General features: G+C 38.1%; 3 protein-coding genes across 15 annotated transcripts in view; 1 reads left to right on the top strand and 2 right to left on the bottom strand.

Annotated features, from left to right (window-relative positions):
• LOC107998922 (pre-piRNA 3'-exonuclease trimmer-like) overlaps positions 1-20,922 on the top strand; it is an 82,772-nt gene that overhangs the window by 52,127 nt on the left and 9,723 nt on the right. The gene's annotated exons all lie outside the window — the stretch shown is intronic.
• On the bottom strand, positions 3,559-6,010 carry LOC107998924 (uncharacterized). Its single transcript, XM_017058478.3, has 4 exons — positions 5,465-6,010; positions 5,304-5,399; positions 4,753-5,003; positions 3,559-4,677 (listed from the first exon to the last, which is right to left on the bottom strand). Exons 1-4 carry the CDS (start codon positions 5,906-5,908, stop codon positions 4,296-4,298), a joined length of 1,173 nt encoding a protein of 390 aa, XP_016913967.2. The 5' UTR covers positions 5,909-6,010; the 3' UTR covers positions 3,559-4,295.
• Positions 6,029-20,029, bottom strand: LOC107998920 (uncharacterized). Of its 5 annotated transcripts, none has more exons than XM_017058467.3 (10): positions 15,438-15,562; positions 11,698-11,948; positions 11,415-11,514; positions 10,791-10,911; positions 10,352-10,562; positions 9,477-9,875; positions 8,942-9,292; positions 7,877-8,152; positions 6,529-6,744; positions 6,029-6,403 (listed from the first exon to the last, which is right to left on the bottom strand). In XM_017058467.3, the coding sequence occupies exons 2-10, from the start codon at positions 11,819-11,821 to the stop codon at positions 6,252-6,254; spliced, it is 1,950 nt and encodes a 649-aa protein (XP_016913956.1). In that variant the 5' UTR covers positions 11,822-11,948; positions 15,438-15,562; the 3' UTR covers positions 6,029-6,251. The 5 variants fall into 5 exon arrangements, with proteins under 5 accessions (XP_016913956.1, XP_061938938.1, XP_028523091.1 ...); XM_062082954.1 differs by lacking the exon at positions 15,438-15,562 and adding an exon at positions 14,198-15,380; XM_028667290.2 differs by lacking the exon at positions 15,438-15,562 and adding an exon at positions 14,245-15,380.

Below are 20,922 nucleotides of genomic sequence, written 5' to 3'. Positions count from 1 at the left end.
TTTATATTTCGTCGTATCGAATCGATCGTATTTAACGTTCGAGTTTATTCCGTTTTGTAAACAGACGGAAAGGTTAACCGCTTTAATTCCCACGTTTACAAATTTCCTCGACACCGAACACGAACGTAAACATTCGAAACGACGATATTCTGCCAGTCGTCGTGCCACCGTTTGTCGCGTACGGTCGAAAGTCGATTATCGTCCGATCGAATAGAGACGTCGAGTTGAAAATTGAAGCTGATAATATATGCGCTCGTTTGCACTTAACTCGCGATCGATATTTATTATTTCGTTGAATAAATAATACTCCTTGTTTACCATTTGACTTTCAATCGTGAATCACAGGCAACGAAAGAATCGATTACTTTTTTTAAAGTGCTCCCGTGAAATTTATATTTGATATTTTATATTTAGAAATCGAGATGAAATATCTCGCGATAACCTGCTCCATTCGTTTTATCAGCACCATTTGCGAGCGACGAGGAAACGCGTAGCGGTTGTTGCATCATCTTGTGTACATTTTACTAGTATGGATTCATCAGGTGCAAAGTGGTGCAAAGTGGTGAAACGAGCGATTCTTAATCTAAGCGTTGTTTTAATATTCCTACTATTATTAATTATTTCGTATATAATAATTTCGAGTGTTCGTATCTTAAGGAAAAGGATGAAAATATTAATTAATTTCAAGCTGTGCGTAAACGCTTTCGTCAACTTATCTTTCTAATTGATGGAAAATTATCGAGCACAAAAATCGCGACACAAAGATTCAAGATCGATCCAGGATCAAATTATGCACCGAAGAAGACACCGTTCGTTTCGAGTCGATTCTCAAAATCTTGGAGAAAGAATTTGCCAAGCTTGTTAAATAGCTTCGATTCGATCGTCGGCCGACCTCGATTCCAGATATTCTATATCGTGGCTCGCATACATAAATAATTTAATTACCCCGTAGAGAGCTGATCGCTTATACATCGAATTTTGCGTTTCCACGTCGCTTCGCGCGATAAACCGTTCAATCCGCAACTCCATCACGCGTGCCGCATTAACCTTTTTATACCGATTAAATCGCGCCCCATTCACAATCAAGACTACCGATTGTCGGATCGGCCGACAATTGAATCCAGAATTACGATTAAGCGGTGAACTTAACGCAAGAATCGAGCGAGGATATTGTATTTTGTCAACTCGAGGGGTAGAAATTTTTTACTTTTAATTTTTTCAAGGTGAACTTCATCTATTTAGATGGAACGAGAATTAAACGTTTATTCTCTCGATCAAGGGTAGGAAAATTTTCCAAGAAAAGTAATTGTTTCTGGAAGATAGAGGAATTTTAATTGAACAGGCGAGAATGAATAAATAAATAAGTAATTAGTTCCTTCTAGAAATATATATACGGGGTATGTTTCACTTAATTAACTTGTAAAGTATACTTGAACGTACAAATATAACTCGGTGTGTATATATCCACCGGCGTATCTTTAAACGAGATTTCCAATTCCGTCTTACCAGCGTTGATAAAGCGATACGAAATCTTACAACTACTGTTATTATTAAGAAAAAAATTAGAGCGCGCGTAAGGAAGAATTTGCGTTGGAAAAAATATCTCTTATTCGATCGATCTCTGGATTTATAATCTTGCACTCTCTTTCAGAGAAATCCCCCTTCCTTCCCTCTATTTATATTTCCGCGAGGGTTGTCTTTAATACGATCTCTCTCGCGAAAACCGGCTCCAACTCAATGAAAAATCCCCCTTTCCTCGAAAGGGTTCGCTTGTCCCGCTACCCTTATTACCCGATTCACGAGCGTGCAACAGAGAAAGTCCGCTTGCACGCACCTGTTTGCCTCTGTATGCGTGCTTACACTACATCGAGTACACTAACGTTCGCAAATGTGGTCCTCGCTCTGATATTTCGATGTTTCAAATGTTGGAAATTTACAAATTAAATTATTAAGCTCTCGTGAAATTCGAACGTACAATTTATCCTATAATTTATCGATACATGAATATGTAGATAAAGAGAAGAGGAAAAGAGAGAGAGAGAATTATAGGCGATTAATATGATTTTTGAGCGGGAGTGTACGTGATTCTGGGATGGAAAGATAAACACGGATACTTTTGAAGCGCATTGTATGCGTGATTTTGTCTCACGTGTGCGTGGAGCGCGCGAGCGCGGCTGATTTCGCTTGTATACAAATACTCGCGCGCGCGCTACGGGATGCTGAACGCAAAATCAATAAGAAGCTTCGTGTCACGTTACACCGTGCACGTGGATTTGTATATATTATTTCAATTTAACGCCGTTTCATTCGCGAGATTCTGTTTCTCTCCCCCTCCCTCTCCCTTCAGTTGATCTCTTTTCCGCGTTCGATCGACGATCGATCGTGAATTTCGATCGATTTACGTAGAATCACGTCAATACAGAAACGACGATTCGTATTTACAGTGGTTTTTAAATTGAAAATGTAGTCTGTCGATGAATTTTTGAAAGACGAATGAGAGAATAAAAATGGAACAAAAATGAATTCATCTCACCAATCGAGGATCGACACGAAAACACGAGGTTCCAAGATATCGCGAGATCTTCTCAACCCTTGCCTCGATCCAAGCTTCCTCAAAATCGAACTCTTCGAGTCTTCTAAATTCTTCCTCGATGCTTTTATATTATTCCTTTTCTCCTTCTTCTTCTTCTTCTTCTTCTTCGAATCCTTTCGCCTTACCATTTACATCGTTCCAAGATTGGAGAATCTCGAACGGGAGGACGATGCCCTCCGGAGGAGGAGGAAAACAATCGAGTTCACGCCCGACCTTCGTTCTGGACCGCGAAATTCTCGTTTCGGGATTCTACTTGAACCGAGAGGGAATGGAGAAATGCGATTTTTCTAAACGCTTGGCCTGCGTCCGAGGGAAGGTGGTCGCAACGCGATGGGATCGACACCACTTCCCTGGTGGAAACTGATTTTACTGCGTATCAGATGATGGGCAGCCTCGTGTCGACCTATCCTACGAGGGATGTCGTTACGGAATAACGCTTGGCCGCAAGACGGGGAGTGTTGCCCTGTTTGGGCGCATGCGCGGACACCCCCTCCAAGAAACTTGGATCGAGGCTGTCCTGGAAACGCCGAGTCTCTCCAGGACTCGATGAATAATCAAAGAGAATGGGTTGGAGGATTGTCGAACGGGATATTTTGTATTTTTTCATTTCTTTTTTTTTTATGATGGATTTTGGAGAGTTGTATTTAATCTTGGAAAAGACGATCTTGAAATCGAGCGTAGCCTTTTAGATTCGAAGTGAGAAAGCAATCGTGAAGAATTTTTGGCGTAGGTGTTTCCGACTCTTCGAAAGAAATAGTTTTATGTATAAATTGGATTTGAAGATAGACTTAAAGGTTAAGTATTTCAAAAATTTAAAATAAATTCGATTCAAAAATGAACTATAAAACTTGCTTAATGAGTATACGTATATATATACCAACTCCTTTATCGCTGTTCATTAATCTTTCAACGTATCGATTAAACAATAAAAACAACGCGGATCGTAAAAAAATACGTAGACGTATAATTTTTATAGTACAATACAATATTTTACGGTACAATACGGTACAATAGCTTCTATAATCTTTTACATCTATTATTATTCTACCTATGTCATCTCTACCACGATAGTTAGCGATTATTCGGTTTCAGCGTTTAAAAGAACTTTAGAATTTTCCTTCCCGGACGGAAAGATGGAACAACGATGCATCATTCGGGCGAATATATTTTTTTTCTCAAAGAAACAAAAAGAAATTAGTCCTATCATCTCCCCTTTTCTCTCGAATCTCGTCTCGTGAGAAGAATCTCCCCGCGAATTCGTTCGATTTCACTCGGATCGAAACGAAAATCAACTTCTCGATTCGAAACTCGTTCCAAATTCGCGCCGAATCGAGATCGTCGTACAATAATCCTCTCGATCGTTGGAGATCCCCTTCGTTTGAGTTTCCTTCGAGTCGACAAAATGTAAAAGCAGAGTACGTGATACTTTAAAAGATTCGGACACGTTGCTCTCTAACGATCCGCCCTTAGGATTACTCGTGTCTTGGTCAATCAGAAACTCGACTCAATTCTTTCAATTTTTCGCTCGACACGCGAACTCTGTTACTCTCGGTTACGTGATCGAACAAATATTCTATTAGAAATCATAGAGTGCCCGTCCCGGAAACCGGACCGATTCAAAATTTCCGAGTGGAAAATGTACGTAACGTGTCCATGCGTTCATTGTCCGATCACGTCAGCGGTGGACCCATCCGTGCGTCTCTCAACATCCGCTCGACTGGTCGCTCGAGTTGTTGGGTATGACCGTGTGGCAACCGCGCTTGTATCGCGAGTGGCGCGGCGACAAGTCGTCCGAGTCTTGGATATCGTTCACCACGGCCACCGTGTGCAGAGACTTCATCGACACTTTCTTGATCGGCTCTTTGTACCCGGAGAAATTGGGTTTCGGCATCCAATTTGTCCCATACGACACGGGAAGTATCTCCCTTCGATGGTCGTTGATCATCGCGTCTGTGGAGATCTCGGATCGGCACTCGTCGCATATGGAGCTCGCCTCGCTGTCGTTCGGCACGTTGCTCTTCTTGCTCGCTATCGCTATAGGCTCGCCTTGCAGCCACAGTTGGTGCACCATGTGGCTTATCCTTCTGCAACAGGTTTTCCAAGGGGAAGAGAATTTCTCAAATTCGTTTCCCGCCACCGTTTGTAAACGTGCGACGAACCTTTTGAGGTAAGAGTTGGCGTAAAATTTCACCGTTGATACAGCGTCCTTCATACCGATCGCCAATTCCGTCGCGAAGTTCCACACTCGGTTGGTGGAAACGGCGCAGCCCAGAACGGTGACGGCGATCGACATGGAGATCAACCAGCTGATGAAACCGGCCGACATGACGGGTGGCTCTAGCGGGGGTGGATAGTACGAGGACCAAACTTGTTGCCACCATTGATAAGACACGTCTCTGTATTCGGATTGCTGTATCGTAATGGAACAATTAATTTCTCTTTTTCTTTCTTTTCGAAAGATAATGTTCGAAGGATTCGTCTTTCGTTGTTATTTACGTAAATGTATAATTTTCTCGCTTCCATTTACCACTGGATTCGATTCAACAACTATTGTCATCACATGGGATTAAGAAATCGATAATCTAAAATTATATAGCGCGTTTGTCACCTTCTTTCTCTAAAAGAAGAGTCACTTTGGCGATTTGAAATGGAGATTGAGAATAGGTCGCGTTTGGAAGTATCAACGGCGATAGAAATATTATGCACTCACGTAACTCCAGGAGGTCCAGACGCAGCAATAGATGAGCCTCTGCCACATGAGCCAGAACCAGAGAATCGCGATAACGACGACCCAGCTGACCAACAGCTTGAAACGAAAATTCGGGAGGGTTAGCCCGAACGATGTATTGCCGAGGAGAGAATGGAAGATACCTGAAGGCTCTTGTACATGACGGAGCCCGTTATTTGGGCGAGGCCGTTGTAGGAGGGTGGACACCTCCAGAGAACGATCGCCATCGAAACGAGGATGAGGAGGGAGGGCAAGGTGTGGATGAAGTCGGGGCCGACCGCTATCTTGGCATACTCTCGAAACACCTTGTGCTGGAGGAAGAGGATCTCGTGGGGAACGGACAGGAGGGTGACGATCTGCGAATCGAGGGCGGTCAAACAGGACATCACGGTGCAAGGCTGTGCCACCAGCCTGATCGATTCGTTTTCACCACTGCATCGAGTTAAGCGGATACGACGGTTAGAATTATATCGAGGAACGTGAAGTCGCGAACGAAATGAACCGCGTTGTCGACCCTCCACTGTTTTCGACGTTTCACTCGAGATCTCGAGTTTCGAGGTGTGACGGGATCGGGCAAAGCCGAACATCCGATCGTAATAACAATATTGTTTCGTGGAGATTAGAGTTTTGTTGAATTGAGAAATATAACGATGAGAACAGGAACAGGAGAGGAACAAAAGGGTTTGAAATAAATTTTAAACATAATATTTATTATATATAGATGTATATGTATATATATATATATAGATACACAAATTCGTTATTTATATAACAACGAAGAAACGTTTCCTTGTGAAGCTTGAAATTATGAGAAAGAAAGAAAGAAAGAAACGAGTGTGAAATATATTTGCGAGTCTACACATTCAGTCTATCCGTATTTATTTACAACTATGTACACGGTGTACGCGATTCTTGCAAGAGACACTCAAGTTATATGAGAAAGTATTCCGGGCCGACGAACGAGCCACACTTGGGAAAATCTTCCGGGGCCGGCACCATGTCGCTCGTTTCCCCAACTTGGAGAATCACGTCCAACCCACGTGTCCATTCGGCCGCGTGCTCGTCCCGCAACATCCAATAACCTTGAATTCAAATTTCGTTCTCTCTTCAACAACTCCGCTCTTTCCACGAAATCGCCACGTTTGTTATTTTTTTCGGCAAGTTTATCGTATTCAATAACTTTTCTTTCGTTAATTTGTTTCCATACCTGGGTTGTTCGCTTTGAATCTGAGAGCGACCGCGCCAAATTTCGGCACGACCACGGTATCCTTGGCAACCGTGCAGTCGAGATTCCGAGAGAACAATTGCCCCTTGTCGTCCATGCTCTTCAATTCCTGCAGAGACACGCTGCGTCCGAATTTTCGGGCTCCAACCACGTAGAACGTGTATCCGTGCAGATGGTACACCAGATCGTCGAGGCCACCTGCAACGTTGGAAAAAGGGGAAACGATATTAAATTCGTATTTAACGCGGTTCTACTTCTTTAAAGAAGCAGAACTTTGAGGAGCTTCTTCTTGATTATACGTATAACGATGAGTCACGTTCCCCTCGAACGATCGTAAAATCTACAAACAAGAGTTTCTGAGGAAACTTTTCCTCAGAGAGACGGTTCGAGATATCCCAAGGTTCTTCGAAGGGAACGAATAAGGGAGGGGCGCGTAAGAAACTTTATCCAGTTTCTGCCAAAATATAAATGTTCGTTAACGAGGGAAATAATAATTAATAACCGAGAAACCGTGTCTTTTTCCAATTTCTCAGAGACGGAACAACGGAGAGGAAACAATTGTCGGAGATGAACACGCGATCAATATTTCCAGCCTCCGCAGCCAACAGGAATATAGATCAAGGTTGTTCCAACTCAAGGCTACTACTACTACTACTATGCTACGTTCCAGCGAACTAAATCCTACTCTATCTTTCATCGGATCCTTGTAAAACGATTCTTATCACCTTCGATTTACTTTCGTGCACACGCGTCCTCTCTTCGTCGGGATGAAACGTTTTTTAACGAGGGAATGAATTTTCCAAGGATTTTCCTCCGACGTGTGATTAAACGTAACAATTTATTCGTTGGAAAAAGAAGAAGAAAAATCGTAAAAAGTGAATCTGGCTTTAAAAAGTTGCGAACGAAATTGCGAAACGTTTGCACGAGAAAAAATTGATCCTCTGTCGATAACCCGGCCGACACGAGTGTGATTGGAAATCTTATCTCTCGTTTTGTTTCATCACGAGGGAAGCCCCACGATGGTACACATATGAGGTATCCTCTGAAAGGCGATTTTAAGACGATCCATCCGCTAATCGATGACTATCTACGACTATTTCTACGATATTTTTTCTTTTTCTTTTCTTTTCCTTTCCGTAGAAATGCTATCTGAAACGGTGGAAATCTTTCGTAATAAAATCCACGTAATAAAACCCAATCGTGAACGCTTTGGAAAATGTCAGATGAAATAAACATTATAGTGCTATAAACAATCAATCCGTAAAATTTGTTGTTCCACTAATTGATAAATTGAAAAGACAGTGGAAGGAGTTGTCGAAAGTTTGGTTACCTTGATCGAGGAGAATGATCTCGACGGTAGCTCCGAGCGGAATATACCTCACATGGACGCATTCGCAAACGTTGGAGGCGGTGGCATCGCTACGGCGACAGCGTCGCGACGACAACGATGCAGTTTCGTTGTTCTCGACGCGAGCGTCGTCCTCGTCGGGGGTGGAATAGCACATAGTCTCGCCGGAGACGTCTCCACCCTGCGACAACAAGGGCGAGGATGGATACGTGAACGTGGCGTTGTTCACGTTCAGAACTCTCGTCTCGACCCCGTTTCCTGAAATCAAACGTGTCGATCGAAATGTGTCGAGTTTGAAAAAAAAAAAAGAAATTGGAAATCGCTAATAATATTTCTCCTTTTAAATGGGCAGGAAATTTTAAAAGAACGGGAGAAGGAAGAGGAATAGAGAGTGTTTACGAGCGCGTATAAGAAGAGGCGAGCATATATGCTAATAAGGAGGATAAGATACCTGCCATTTCCGTACGAACATTCATTTACATGTTATGGAAATTACATGTGCGAAGCCATACGAATCAACGAGACGCTTTCTTTCGCTATCTCTGACGCGTATTGAAAGTGAAATGGGATGAGCAAGGTTAAGGAGTATAAACTCGTTCGATTTTTTTCCACGCTCTCGATTTCGATCAATTTTGACGAGGTGTTAATTCACGTGAAACTCTCTAATTTAATTATCGAATAATTTTCGTTCGTTCGAGGAAAGTTAGAACTACTCGGATACTGGTTTGTATCTTTCAATCAGCGGAGAAGTGGAGAGAAGTTGATTAACTGCCTCGCAACGTGCAGTTGATTTTTCGAAGGCGGCACACGTATTTTTTTTCTTTGTCTGCATCTATTTTGAGATAAAATCAGAAACAGACAGTTCGAAAAATTGAGAAATTAACGAGATTTCAAGGCGAGCAGGTGTGTCAATTTATAAATAAATTGTTTAAAACCGATTAAATTCCACGCCGATGATCCTTCCATCCTTCGATCGTTCTTTTCGATGTTCAAAGGAAATATAAAATATATAAAATATCGGAAAGCGAAGGAACGTAAGTCGCTCACCTACGATGTCGTTCGTTTGAAGCTTGTAATTAATGGGCAAACGAACGGTGACATCTGTTTTCTGTTTGCCCAACCCGGATGGCATCTTCCTCAACGAGTGCACCTCCATCACGCACAGACTCTCGGGATTTCCGCATTTGTCCGCTGGATTGGTGGTCATCGCGATTCGATCGTTCGATTCCTCGGCCTCCGGCTGCTCCACGGCTTCCGGGTCCTCCGTTGAACTTCCCTTGTAGTTCAATATTGCACCGCCATTTATGGAACTCGTCCCGCATTCTTTCGACGTGTGTACGTTGATCCAGTAGGAAGCTATCCGTTTATTCGCTTTCAGAACGAAATCCGCCCTCTCCCCTGTAATTAATTATTCTTTCTAGACCTTCATTAATTTTGTCACCAGCAATTAATTTTTCTTCCTTCTTTCGACCCTTGGAACTTTATTAAATTCGAAACTCGTGGAATCGATCAAGAGGAGGGTCGGCAGAGAACTCCAGTTCGTTTCGATGATTATTCGAAAAACGATATCGTTAGAGATTACCTTTGGCCAGAGTGATCGATGCGACTTGTCGCGGTTCGACTGGCTGGCCGTCGAGGGCGATGAGAAGAAGGGGGTGAGCGTCGACGAGGATAGTTATTGGACAGGATCCAGCACCACCGGCGTTGGCCAAGCGGAATCTGTGACGTCGTCCAGGGAGCACGGTGAACTTGGTGAAAGGAACCCTCGGCCCGTTCGGCTGGCGCCCTCGTCCGTTCACCAAAAGGATGGCTGGTTTCGCGTGGCTGGTTTCCGTGAACGAGATCTCGCCCGAATGCTGCCACTGGCTCACCAGAATCACGTGACTCGAGTCGTCGATGTCGTACAACGCCCTGTGAGGATCCCTTATGTCCGCTTGCTTCACTATCAACGCCCCGAATATGCCGTTCGAGACGTCGTCCCCTGCAAATCGCGCTCGATATCGTCTCTGTCCAAGGACCTCGATAATTTTGCAAATAATAATTGCACATAATGGATTGCTTAATCGCGGATTATGTCCATTTTATATATTTTATATCGCTCTCTTCGATTCGCTTACGCAACATTTATGCACTATGAATCGATCGTTATCTCCGTAAGCGCTGATGTCATGAATGAGTGTATGTGAAATGAAAGTCGTTTGTCGCCCATTACTCAATATCATTTATCAAAATCATTCATTACACTTTCTATATATATATACACACGAAACAGAGGTTTTGTTTTCTAACGTGCTAGAAAGCAACGTGATAAGTCGATTAATTGGATGGGATAATGAAAAAAATAGGAAGTAAAAGAAAAAATAAAATAAAATAAAACGCGTGAAATATCGTTTCAAAAACTCGAAAGGATCGATGAGATTTTATCGATCGATTTTTATTAGGTTAATAATTAATTACCAGCGTGAGCGTGCCACAAATGCGTTCCGGCGGCGGAGGCGCGGAATTTATATTGGAAAGTGGTGTAACTCGGTATCGGGCATTGAGTGACCAAAGGGGAGCCGTCCATGTACGGTGTCTCGAGCTGGCTCTGACCTCGCCAATGTATCGCGGCTGCTTTACCTGGAAGCCTGTTGATCACGTCCACCACGAGGATGTCGTTTTCGCATACCTGTACACCAAACATTACAACCGTCCACCTCGAAACAAATGATTCTTGTCGAAAATCTTTAATGAGAATACTGCTCGAGTTATAGCAGCTCCTCGAGTTATTACTACGATGGAAATTATGGAGTGAAAAGTAAAAGGATTTTTGGAAGAAAATTTGTCGAAAGAAGGAATGGGTTAATTCGTTTATAAATAATCCAAGGGAATAATGAAATGATTGGCTTGAACTAACCTGAATAGTGGGTCCAGGCATCTGACGATTCGCGGTCAGTATACCGCGTCTCTGTCCATCAGCCGAGACGCAATGGTCGGCCAAACATGCGGTCTCGTTCCTCGGACAATCGCCGCACGATCTGTACACGAGCAAACATTGGAAAGAATGGAGGAGAGAGAGAGAAGAAAAGAGATCATAACGACAGAGAAGTATAGCGTAAACAAGCGATCTAGAAACGATAGGTGGAGAATTGAGTTGCTTCGAGTCGAGTCTTCCGCATTTCATCGCTTAAGAAATTACGTAATTGGAATTGGTTATTCCACTCGATGATTCCACTCGAAGGAACGAGTGAACGCGGGAATCGTTACGTGGATATTATAACTAAAGGTAAACCGCATCGTAACGTAATTAACATTCTCTTTTGTCGGTGAATTGGATTATGCAAAGATTCGGATGAATATTTCCTGTTTCTTTCTATTTTCCTTTTTTCCCGTTCATTTAAAAAGAGACTCGATCGATAGAAATTTTTTGAAATTAAATAATCGTATAGTTTTTTAATTCCAGGATAAAATAATAGAAAAAGAGAGAGAGGGAGGGGGGTGTTATTTCGAATATAGTATACACGGTTAAAGATAATCTTACTTGCTAAGCGACTGGAACACTTCCAAAGTCAGTTTCACTCGACAAATCATGGGCCAGTCCAGGTGATGGCATGGTCGGTCGCACGAGAGGAATATTTGTTCTACGAAACAAAAAAAGAGAAAAAGGAAACGAACTTGTGTAGAATTCGCAAGAAAGAGAGAGAGAGAGAAAGAGAGAGAGAAAGAAATTAGTCGATAAATCTTTGTACGAATCCAGAAAATGAAGATTGAAAAGTAATTATCCCGGTCCAATGACGAGAAAGTCGCGTGAAACGCGGACTTACTGGGCCTGTAATTATTCACGTGCAAAAATGTGGCAGCTGCCGCGATCGTGAAGACGACAACGAGGAATCGCAGGCCATAGGTAGCCATCATCATCGCCAGGTCCGTGCTCTTCGAGGCTCTCATCGTCTACCCGGTTTGTTATGCAACGATAACAGCAGGTGACTGCATTCTCCCCGCGATTATTCCACTCAAAAAGTCACAGAAGCAACCCACAGTTGCTTGGACCTCTGAGGAATTGTTGCTTCGAGTTCTTTTTTTTTTTTTTTCCACCATTGTTACAACAGTTGAAACGATAGCAGGTCATCGAGATGATAAAAATAAATTTTAAACGTGAATAAAAGAATGTGAAATTAAAGAAAATGGAATATCGTGGAATATCTGATTGTGAGGATGTTTTTTCTTTTTTTTTTTTTAATGAAAATGAGAAAATTATCGAAATTAGTTGGAGGAGGAAATCGTCGAGTAAATAAGATAAATAATAAAGATAATAATAAAAAAACAAAGTACATCGAACGAAAGAAATAATTAGAAAGATTGGTCGATTATAAGAACGCTGTTTTTTACTGGTATATTATTAAATATATAGGAGAAACGTAGAACGATGAATGTAATAATGATAAAAAAAGAAATACAAGATCGAGAGAAGGAAAAAATTATGGAAGAGTGTGGTCGGGGTATGTTCTCAAGTCTATTAAAGATACCGGTCGAAATCGATGCTTGGCAACTGAAATTCTGATATCAACTAGGTGAAAGGAATCTCGTATAGAAAAAAAAAAAGCGAAAGGACGAAGATGAAAGTCGCAATTGCTAGATATTTGTTTGTGGATGGTTAAACAAATATTTCTCTTGATCTTTCGAGTGGAAAGTAGAGAGGACGATCTCGATAATGACGATAACATGCGCGAATAATATTTTCAATTATTCACAATTGATATAATAAATACGATATATATCGAGCAGCAACGATTGCAGCAATCTTCTTTTGATACACTGATGATCGGGTTAAGGACATTTATTCCAAACAATTACTTCTTTTCTCAAATATTTTATTATTTTTTCCTTTCCAATTCTATTATTCTGTTCAATCATTTCATTTATCTATTTATCGATCGACGTATCTCGAGATAGATCATGTTAAAAACTTTCACTCGACCGTGAAAACGACATGACACGTAAAAATCGCGTTTTGAAATAATTCGTGGAAAATGCAATTTGTATATTTCAGAGAAAGAATATTATCGTATTTTTGCGTCTTGATGTTTGATCATTGTAGAATTTTAAATTTCCAATTTGGAGAGAAAGAGAGATATTTTTTCTCTTTTCTTTTGAACCGGCTATTTTTCTTTCCGTCGTCGTAGATGATGTAATTTAATGAATTTCCCTTGAAACTAACGCGGATAAAATAAGAGCAAACACGAAACGACGTTGAATAATGTCTCAGAGGGGGATGTACGAAGGCCATCTAATCGTATTGCGATTAAACCGAATCATTATTACGTAAAAATTTTTATAATCTTTGTACGACACATTCTTTCGTAATTTGATTCAATCTAGCATGCGACTTGTATCTCTGAACTCGTGTATTTCTTTTTTTTTCTTTTTTTTTTTTAAGAAATATCTCTTAATCGAATATTATCGCGTTATATACGTTGTAATTAAATTGATTTTGATCGAATTAATTGAGAGGTCGTAACGCTTGTTCGCGCGAGAGATACGCGTGCGTTATATCAAGAAAGAAAAACATGTTCAATGAACTTTTGACGAGTGAAAATGTTACTTTTGAAAGAAGATTGGAAATGAAATTTCTCGAACGAAAGAATAGAGAAGCTAAAATTTCTCGATAATCAATGTATCATCTTCTTTTCCTTATTGAACTTAAAATATATATTTATAATTTTTGATCCTGAAAGTTCAGAAGAACAAATGAAATTTAATGCGATAACTCTTTTTCCATACACTTGTTAATCCACTTGTTAATCCACAACTTGTTATACTTTCTCCTATCTTTGAGCGTTCTATATATGTCCAATCTATTTTGCATGCAATTTTTTTTTTTTTCAAAAAGCTCTTGAGAATACTTTCACGATAAATCGAACTCGAATATAATATTTGAATTTGTAAGAGAAAGTTTTATTTAACATTTATATCGAGTAGAAAAGAAATACTCGACTTGTAAGAATATCTCGTGAAAGTGATGACATTTATACACCAACTGATTACAGATCATAAAATTATGATTAGCTTAACTCGTGTGCTTCGTTTTTATTTTGTGAAATTGAATGAAGAGAACTTCTCTTTTAATTATATCGATCCGACACTAAATTTGAATAACATGAAAAAAAAAAAAAACGAGCAATCTAGCAAACAAGACTATCTTTTCTTTGTTTTTTCCTTTTTTAAATTTCACCGATAACGAAAGGACTTTAAAAATAAGAACGAGAGAGAAGAAACGATTTTCGTTTAAATTTCTAAAATTGAAAAGAAACAAAGAGAGATTACTTTGGGGTAAATAAGGAAAGATGAATGATGATAATCCTATATCAAACCTGAACACGTGAACTCGTGAACACTGTTACACTTTCTCGTGAACAACTGAGCAGCCCAGAATTTTCGTTAGCCAGAACTGGCCCTCTCTCTTCTCTCCCTTTCCCTTTCTCTTTCTGCCTTTTTATTTTTCACGTGCTGCTTCTAGATTGGTCATCGATTTTTTCTTCCTTTTCTATTTTTCTCTCTTCTTTTTTTTTTTTTCGCTTTATCAGAAATAATTTGAAAAGAGATCGAATTCAGTTTTCGGAACTTTCTCCGGAGTTTCGAAGTAATTAAGCAATTTGTCGATGTAATAAAAAATTTCTTCGGCAACTCTTCTTTCGAAGATTTGTCTTATAGTAGATGGAGATTAGAGAAATTCTTGGAATTCTCGTGTCAAGAATTTTTATCTGATTTTGAAATGTTTTAATTTGGAGGTTACTAAACGATCGTCGTTTCCTCTTCCTCTTCAAAAATGGAAAAAATGTAAATTGATAAGTTGTCGAAGATGTCGCGGTGCGTGATTCTCGAATTAATTTCGCTTTCGTGATAATAGTTTTATGTCGTACAAACTGAACATTACATAATATTAGATCTAGTCTAATTAATCTTTTATAACGAACTAAATGAAAGCTGTTTTTAAATAACAAATTATTTAATTAACATTTAGTAATAAATATAATTATGGTCAAACGAAACGATAGAAAATTTGATATTCGCGTGAATCGCGCGTTGATTAAAACTTGCGTAACAACCCTCTCCACGTGTTTTTCCCCTGAAACGGAGGAAAAACTACAGAAAAAGTCGATCGATTCGGTCAAACTCGTATCGAGTGAATGGTGGCGTCCACATTTTCAAATGTGAAGCAAACTTATAAAAGTCGATACACCGGTCAATCCCTATTAAATTAACCGGTTAATTTCTGATCTAATTTCTAGAACGAATTTTCTCAACTCAAGATTTCTTCCTTATTCACATAAGTTTAATCGACGCCTCGTTTCAAACTCCTGCTCGAAACGAGTTGGAAAAATTGGGCAAGATCTAGAAGTGGAGGTGAGATTAAGGATGAAAGGGAAGAAAAAAAGGAATAGTAGAGATGAAAAATGAAAAATAGAATATATAATAATCGATGAAAAAAAAAAGAAAGAAAAAGAAAAATATTTCCACGATACAAGGAAGTAAATAATGGTGATTTTTCACTGCATATAAGTACCAATTAGACACGATCGAAGCGAGAACACTTGGGGAGCCAAGACACTGTCGCGGTATCCGTAAACGACTGACGAGCGATAGTTTTGGCCGAAATTTCATTGCCAGAACTTGGAGCTAACCTTTTTCCCCTCTCTATCTGACCCTCCCTCCCTTTCCTATCCCTCCGTCGCTGTATCTCGCGTGCCATCGCGTTTTTATCCACATGCGAAAGCGAATCTCCAGATTCATCAATGGACAGAGCGTTAACACGCGATCCCGGTGACAATATCGGTTGAGGTAAAATCACGCGTGCCCTCCCCCTCCCCACCTCTCTCGCTCTGGTCTCTCTCCACGACCATTTCTCGTATCGAATATGTGTCAGAGACGGCGAAATGGCGAGTGAAAGTTGGCTCGAAGGGAGCTAGTGGCCACTGTTACTTCACGCGTATGCGTGTATCACGTTTCTTTTCCATTTATCTCGCGCTCGCGCACATCTCACTAATTACCATTATCTATCTCCTCGTACGTAAAAGCCATCTTCCATTATTTTTACGTGTTTCTCTTTTTCTTTTAATCTTGATCCTTTCACGTGGTGAGACTTTTCCTTCCGTCTCGTTTATACCATTTGTACTTTATTTGCTCGTACATTTTCAACTACGAACTACGTAAGCTTTTTAATTATTGATTATATCCGTATACGTAACTCTCCTTCTCTTGTTATCCCCTTGATCTTGACTCATTTTTTACTTGTGTCTCTATTTCTATTCGCGTATGTTATAATTATCTCGGATATCTTTATATCTGTTTTTTTGATTTTGTTTGATTTGTTGTAAAATTAGAGAGAGAGTAGGAATTTTTAAAGTTGATTGTAATTTTTTAAAGATCCTGAATTTATATGAAAAATCCACGTATGTATATATATATATATATATATATATATATATATATGTATATATATATATATCCCTCTCTGAGCCCTCCCTCCCTCCCTCCATTCCACCTAACTCCGTTTCTTTCTCTTTCACCGAGCTGTCGATTACAAACAGGTCCAAGAGATTTCGATTTCGATTTCGATTTCGCTTTCGCTGATGTTATTTGTTTTCCTCTATTACTATACAACAAGTGCCATTTCTACGAGACAGGCTTTCTAATTTTTATTGATTTATTTCATCGATTTACAAATATTTTGAATGCTAATTGGCATCGATAATATCACTGACAATCTTCCAACAGATTGTACATCTCTTTATATCACTGCGACTAAACTAAGGATTAATTTTTTAGTCGTTATAGGAAAAAAATTAGAAATTGATCGTAATATATCGCTTGACAAGTGTAAGATGATCGATAGAGAGATAAGAAAATGTAAACATTTGAACGAAACGTTTGTTACCATCTTCTGGACAAATTTGAAGGAATGTTCTTAAAGCGTGCTTCCGGATATCTATCCAGCAGTAGAGATCTCTTGTCGCTAAGGTGTTTCGTTTCCAGGACGTTAGAAAGCCAGATCGATGAAATGTATACCTAGAATTACTGACTGTCGCGTTATTTGCGCGAGTTAAATTTCACCAGGGATCATTTACTACTTTTTTAATTAATTCTTATCGAGATTACCGATTATTAACAAAAATTCTGACAAGAAACTCATTGTAATTGCAAATAATTACACGATTTGAAAACTTGCAGCTATTCTCAATCACACGGAATTTTAATTAGATTTAACAAATCTACTAGAAAGAAATTTTTGCAATTTTAACCAACGTTAAAAATTAAAATGTTTAAAAAAAAATGTTTACAGGAAAGTAAGATTTGTGAATTGTATCGGATATTATCCTTTTTTTTTGAAGACAAGTATTGCGATATGCATGAATGATGTTAAATCAGAGATAATGCGTAATCAACCAGAAACCAGAAAATTTATTAATCTTTATCCTTTGAAAAATTTAACTTTCTGTCAAATCAAGTGATTAGGGGAAAACTGTTATTTTCTCATTGCATAAGATCCAATTAATATTACAAGTACCGGTGACACTAGCGCCACTTGACTCAACTACCAATTACTGTGTATTTATTCGTTTATTTATTCATTTCTTCAATTACTTATTCATTTTCTAAATTCAACTTTCTCCATTCTCTGAAATATTCGAATTATTACATTTTTCTCGTGCAAAAATGGCAATACCGTCCAAAATATGATATCCATTTTTTACCCTAGGTGGAAACAATTAGAACAAGGAACTCGCACGTGATCTCGAAGCGATCAGTGTTACAATATTTCGCTTTCACCTTAGACCAGGAGAGGGATGGTTACAGCAATTATTCGCTAATTTCTTTCGTCCGCCGGAACTTTTAATTTCAACCAACGTTACGATTTTTACGTTATCTGTGGAATGTATCTCGCCCGTTAAACGGAATTTTTACGGCCGCGTGGCCGCGATCATGACCGAACAACATCGATATTTCTACATCGTAAAACCGACTAATGAAAAAGATAGAAAGGAAAAACCTATATACTTTCCATCTCGTTCTTGGTTTACGCAATATCGAAATTACTTTCTTCTTTCAGGTTAGAACAAGTTTCCCATTCGATATATTGTTCAGTTTGTAATTGTTTCTAAGAAAGATGACGGACACGATTTCTTGCAATGAATGTGGAAGAAAGTGATTTATAGCGATACGAACATAAGGAAATTCATTGGAAGACTTTCACGTGACCTTTTTGGTGTGCAAGAGAATAGACGTTCGGAGAGAATACATCCAAAAGTAAATGAACTCTCTTCTTTCCAAATTTTGTTAACCTCGTTATTGTTCCAAGAATTGGAGGAATAATTTTTCAAGTCATTTTTTTACGTATGACACGTTGCGCACGATTCTGAATAACATCAAATTCCAAGTATTTCTGCGTATTTGTATTTGTATTTCGCTTTGCAAGATTGACTAGGCTTCGAGATACATTGTAGCAATAGCTAAGTAGAACAGCTTAAGTTGAACAAGTTTTTATGCGTGTATATAGGGTGATCCATTTTAATTGGTAAATGCAATTATTTCTAAGTTTTTAATAATCGACCGTTTCTTACAAAAAAAAATTATCAATTTATTCGTGGAGAAAAAAAATTGTTTTAAATTTAATTTTGTAAAGAAGAAAGAGATTCGTGTGAATTTTATTTTTCATTTATACGTTCGTAAATTTAATTTAGATTAATTTGATACCGTTCGGTTCGAGGGTGAAAGTGAAACGTTACAGGATCGTGATTTCGTGTAATAAATAAAAAAAAAAAAGGAAAAAACAATTCAGTTTCGAATAAAGAATAATTGTTCGAGTCGTATTTAATTCGAAATGACGAAGGAAATGGGGACCAATGTCAAAAGCGGAAGAAAGCGGCTTGTTCGAGGATGGCATTAAATTTTACAAGAAGATGGGTACAGTAAGATGCGCTTTCTCGCGAAACATTCGAGATTTAATATTCCTAGATATAAATACTTTTATAGAAATATTTTTTTACTTGTCATAATAGAAAAGTAAAAACAACTTTAGAATTCATAAATCAATTTAGATTTTTAACTATTGGGAGGACGAGGGAAAAAACTAGAGCCGTTAAATCGAAAGTAGTCTTTAGAAATCTTTAGGATAAAATACAAATCTATAAATTTGAATTTATAGATTCACGTTTTCCTTTCTCCAACGATTTGATTTTTTGAAAAGAAACTAAAGATACCTAAAATTTTATAAATATTTGGAATGTAAATTGAAATTATTGAATAGAAATGAATTGGAGATTTTATGAACGAATCGTACATATGAGTTTAAGTTACATCTAGTATGCTTAACGGTTGCTGCATTTTTTATTCTTAGAAATAAAAATATCTTCTAGCATTACTGAAAGATACATAGTGATCTTAGTTCGAGTTCATTCACCTTTCGAAAAAAATCTTTCCTAATCGATTTGATGAAACTTTTATTAATAAACTACGGGAAAATCCCGTAGTTGCAAAGATATTGGCGAATTCACTATTACAACAATTGAACTAAATCCACAAATTTCCACCGTATCAAGATTAAAATTTCATAAACAGAATATATTATTTTCCATTCTCACGACATTAATCTCCAGCAACGCACGAATATTTAAAATAATATTGAATTTTATAAATTATTATTATTATTAATTTAAAAAAGAAGATATTCAGATTTAACACAATATTAAAAAAAAAAAAAAAACTCACGTGGTATAGGTGTCAGATAAATAATAGTTGCTACCACGGAACTCAAGCCCACGAATATAGAGAATCTGAAGAACATTGTTGACAAGATTTCGGTTCAAGTGTTTCTTGTGTGCAACAATGAACACACTTGCTATAAAATGCCAATGGTGAAACGATCAACAGGACGAACTATCCAGTTTCGTGGCCGCGAATACACTAACACGATAGGCGCAAGTTCATTGCCAGAGAGAGAGTTGTTCGCCGATTAAAAAGAAAGATCTTTCAACCACGGAAACGCTCACTTGTCAGCTCGTACACGCTCGTTTCTTTGTTACAACTTTGTGATTATCGTGGAACACGTGAAAAACTGTCCACAGGTTTCGTTCGATGATTTGCAACTGGTCGAGTGCAGATCGTGACGATCACACTCGAGCGAGGAACTCGGTTGCACTCGATAGATCGTTGTGAAAAAGCTAGCGTGTAGGAATTTTAACGAGAAGGAGGTTTAAACGATGTATTTATTTTATTTTAGATCATTTGATTATATTCATATTCACGTTTAATATTGAAATTGATATTGCACATGATTTATTTATTTGTTATTGGTAATTATTATGGGAAAATTATTTTCACTGTTTGATACACTTGTTTTTTCAATTTGATTATCTAACAATGAGAAAGTTGTAACTTATGTGATCGTTCGAATGGAAAATTTTCGAAAGAAATTGCTCGATCGAGATTTTTCTTTGTTATTGCCTTCAAATTCTTTTTATCACCTTTGATTAACAATTGAGTTTATGTCGAATTAAACTGTTGTTGCTGAAAATCAACGAGAAATTTCTTGAGAAAGTGGAATAAATTATATGTGATAATTGGATGGTTGATTTTTATTTTTTGATCAAGATTCGATTAATTTTATTCACTTTCGAAGCATTAAGCTATAATTATATCTTATATTATTATTTGTAATTATAATTAATTTTGATAATATATGCATTATATCTAATATTTTAAAAATTGCATCAGTTTTAAAATTATTCGTATTTAATAATTTTAAGTATGTTAGACGGAATAAGCTGTAATAGTTTTATTTAACGAGATAAAAAGAAAATGTGTACATTTTTATATATATTATTTATTAATAATTTCATAATTTTTAATTTATAATTTTAATTGTAAGTATGTGCAATTTCAAATTTTAAATATTATCTTATTGTCATTATCTTGGATAATATTTGAATATTTGATTTTTCAGAAATGATATTTGAAACTAATTATTATTCAACAAATCAAAATTTAAAATC

Source organism: Apis cerana, linkage group LG12 (assembly GCF_029169275.1).
Source record: "Apis cerana isolate GH-2021 linkage group LG12, AcerK_1.0, whole genome shotgun sequence".
Classification (NCBI taxonomy): Eukaryota; Metazoa; Arthropoda; class Insecta; order Hymenoptera; family Apidae; genus Apis; species Apis cerana.
The sequence above is the reverse complement of the archived record's forward strand: the minus strand, read 5'-3'. Positions and strand labels throughout refer to the sequence as shown.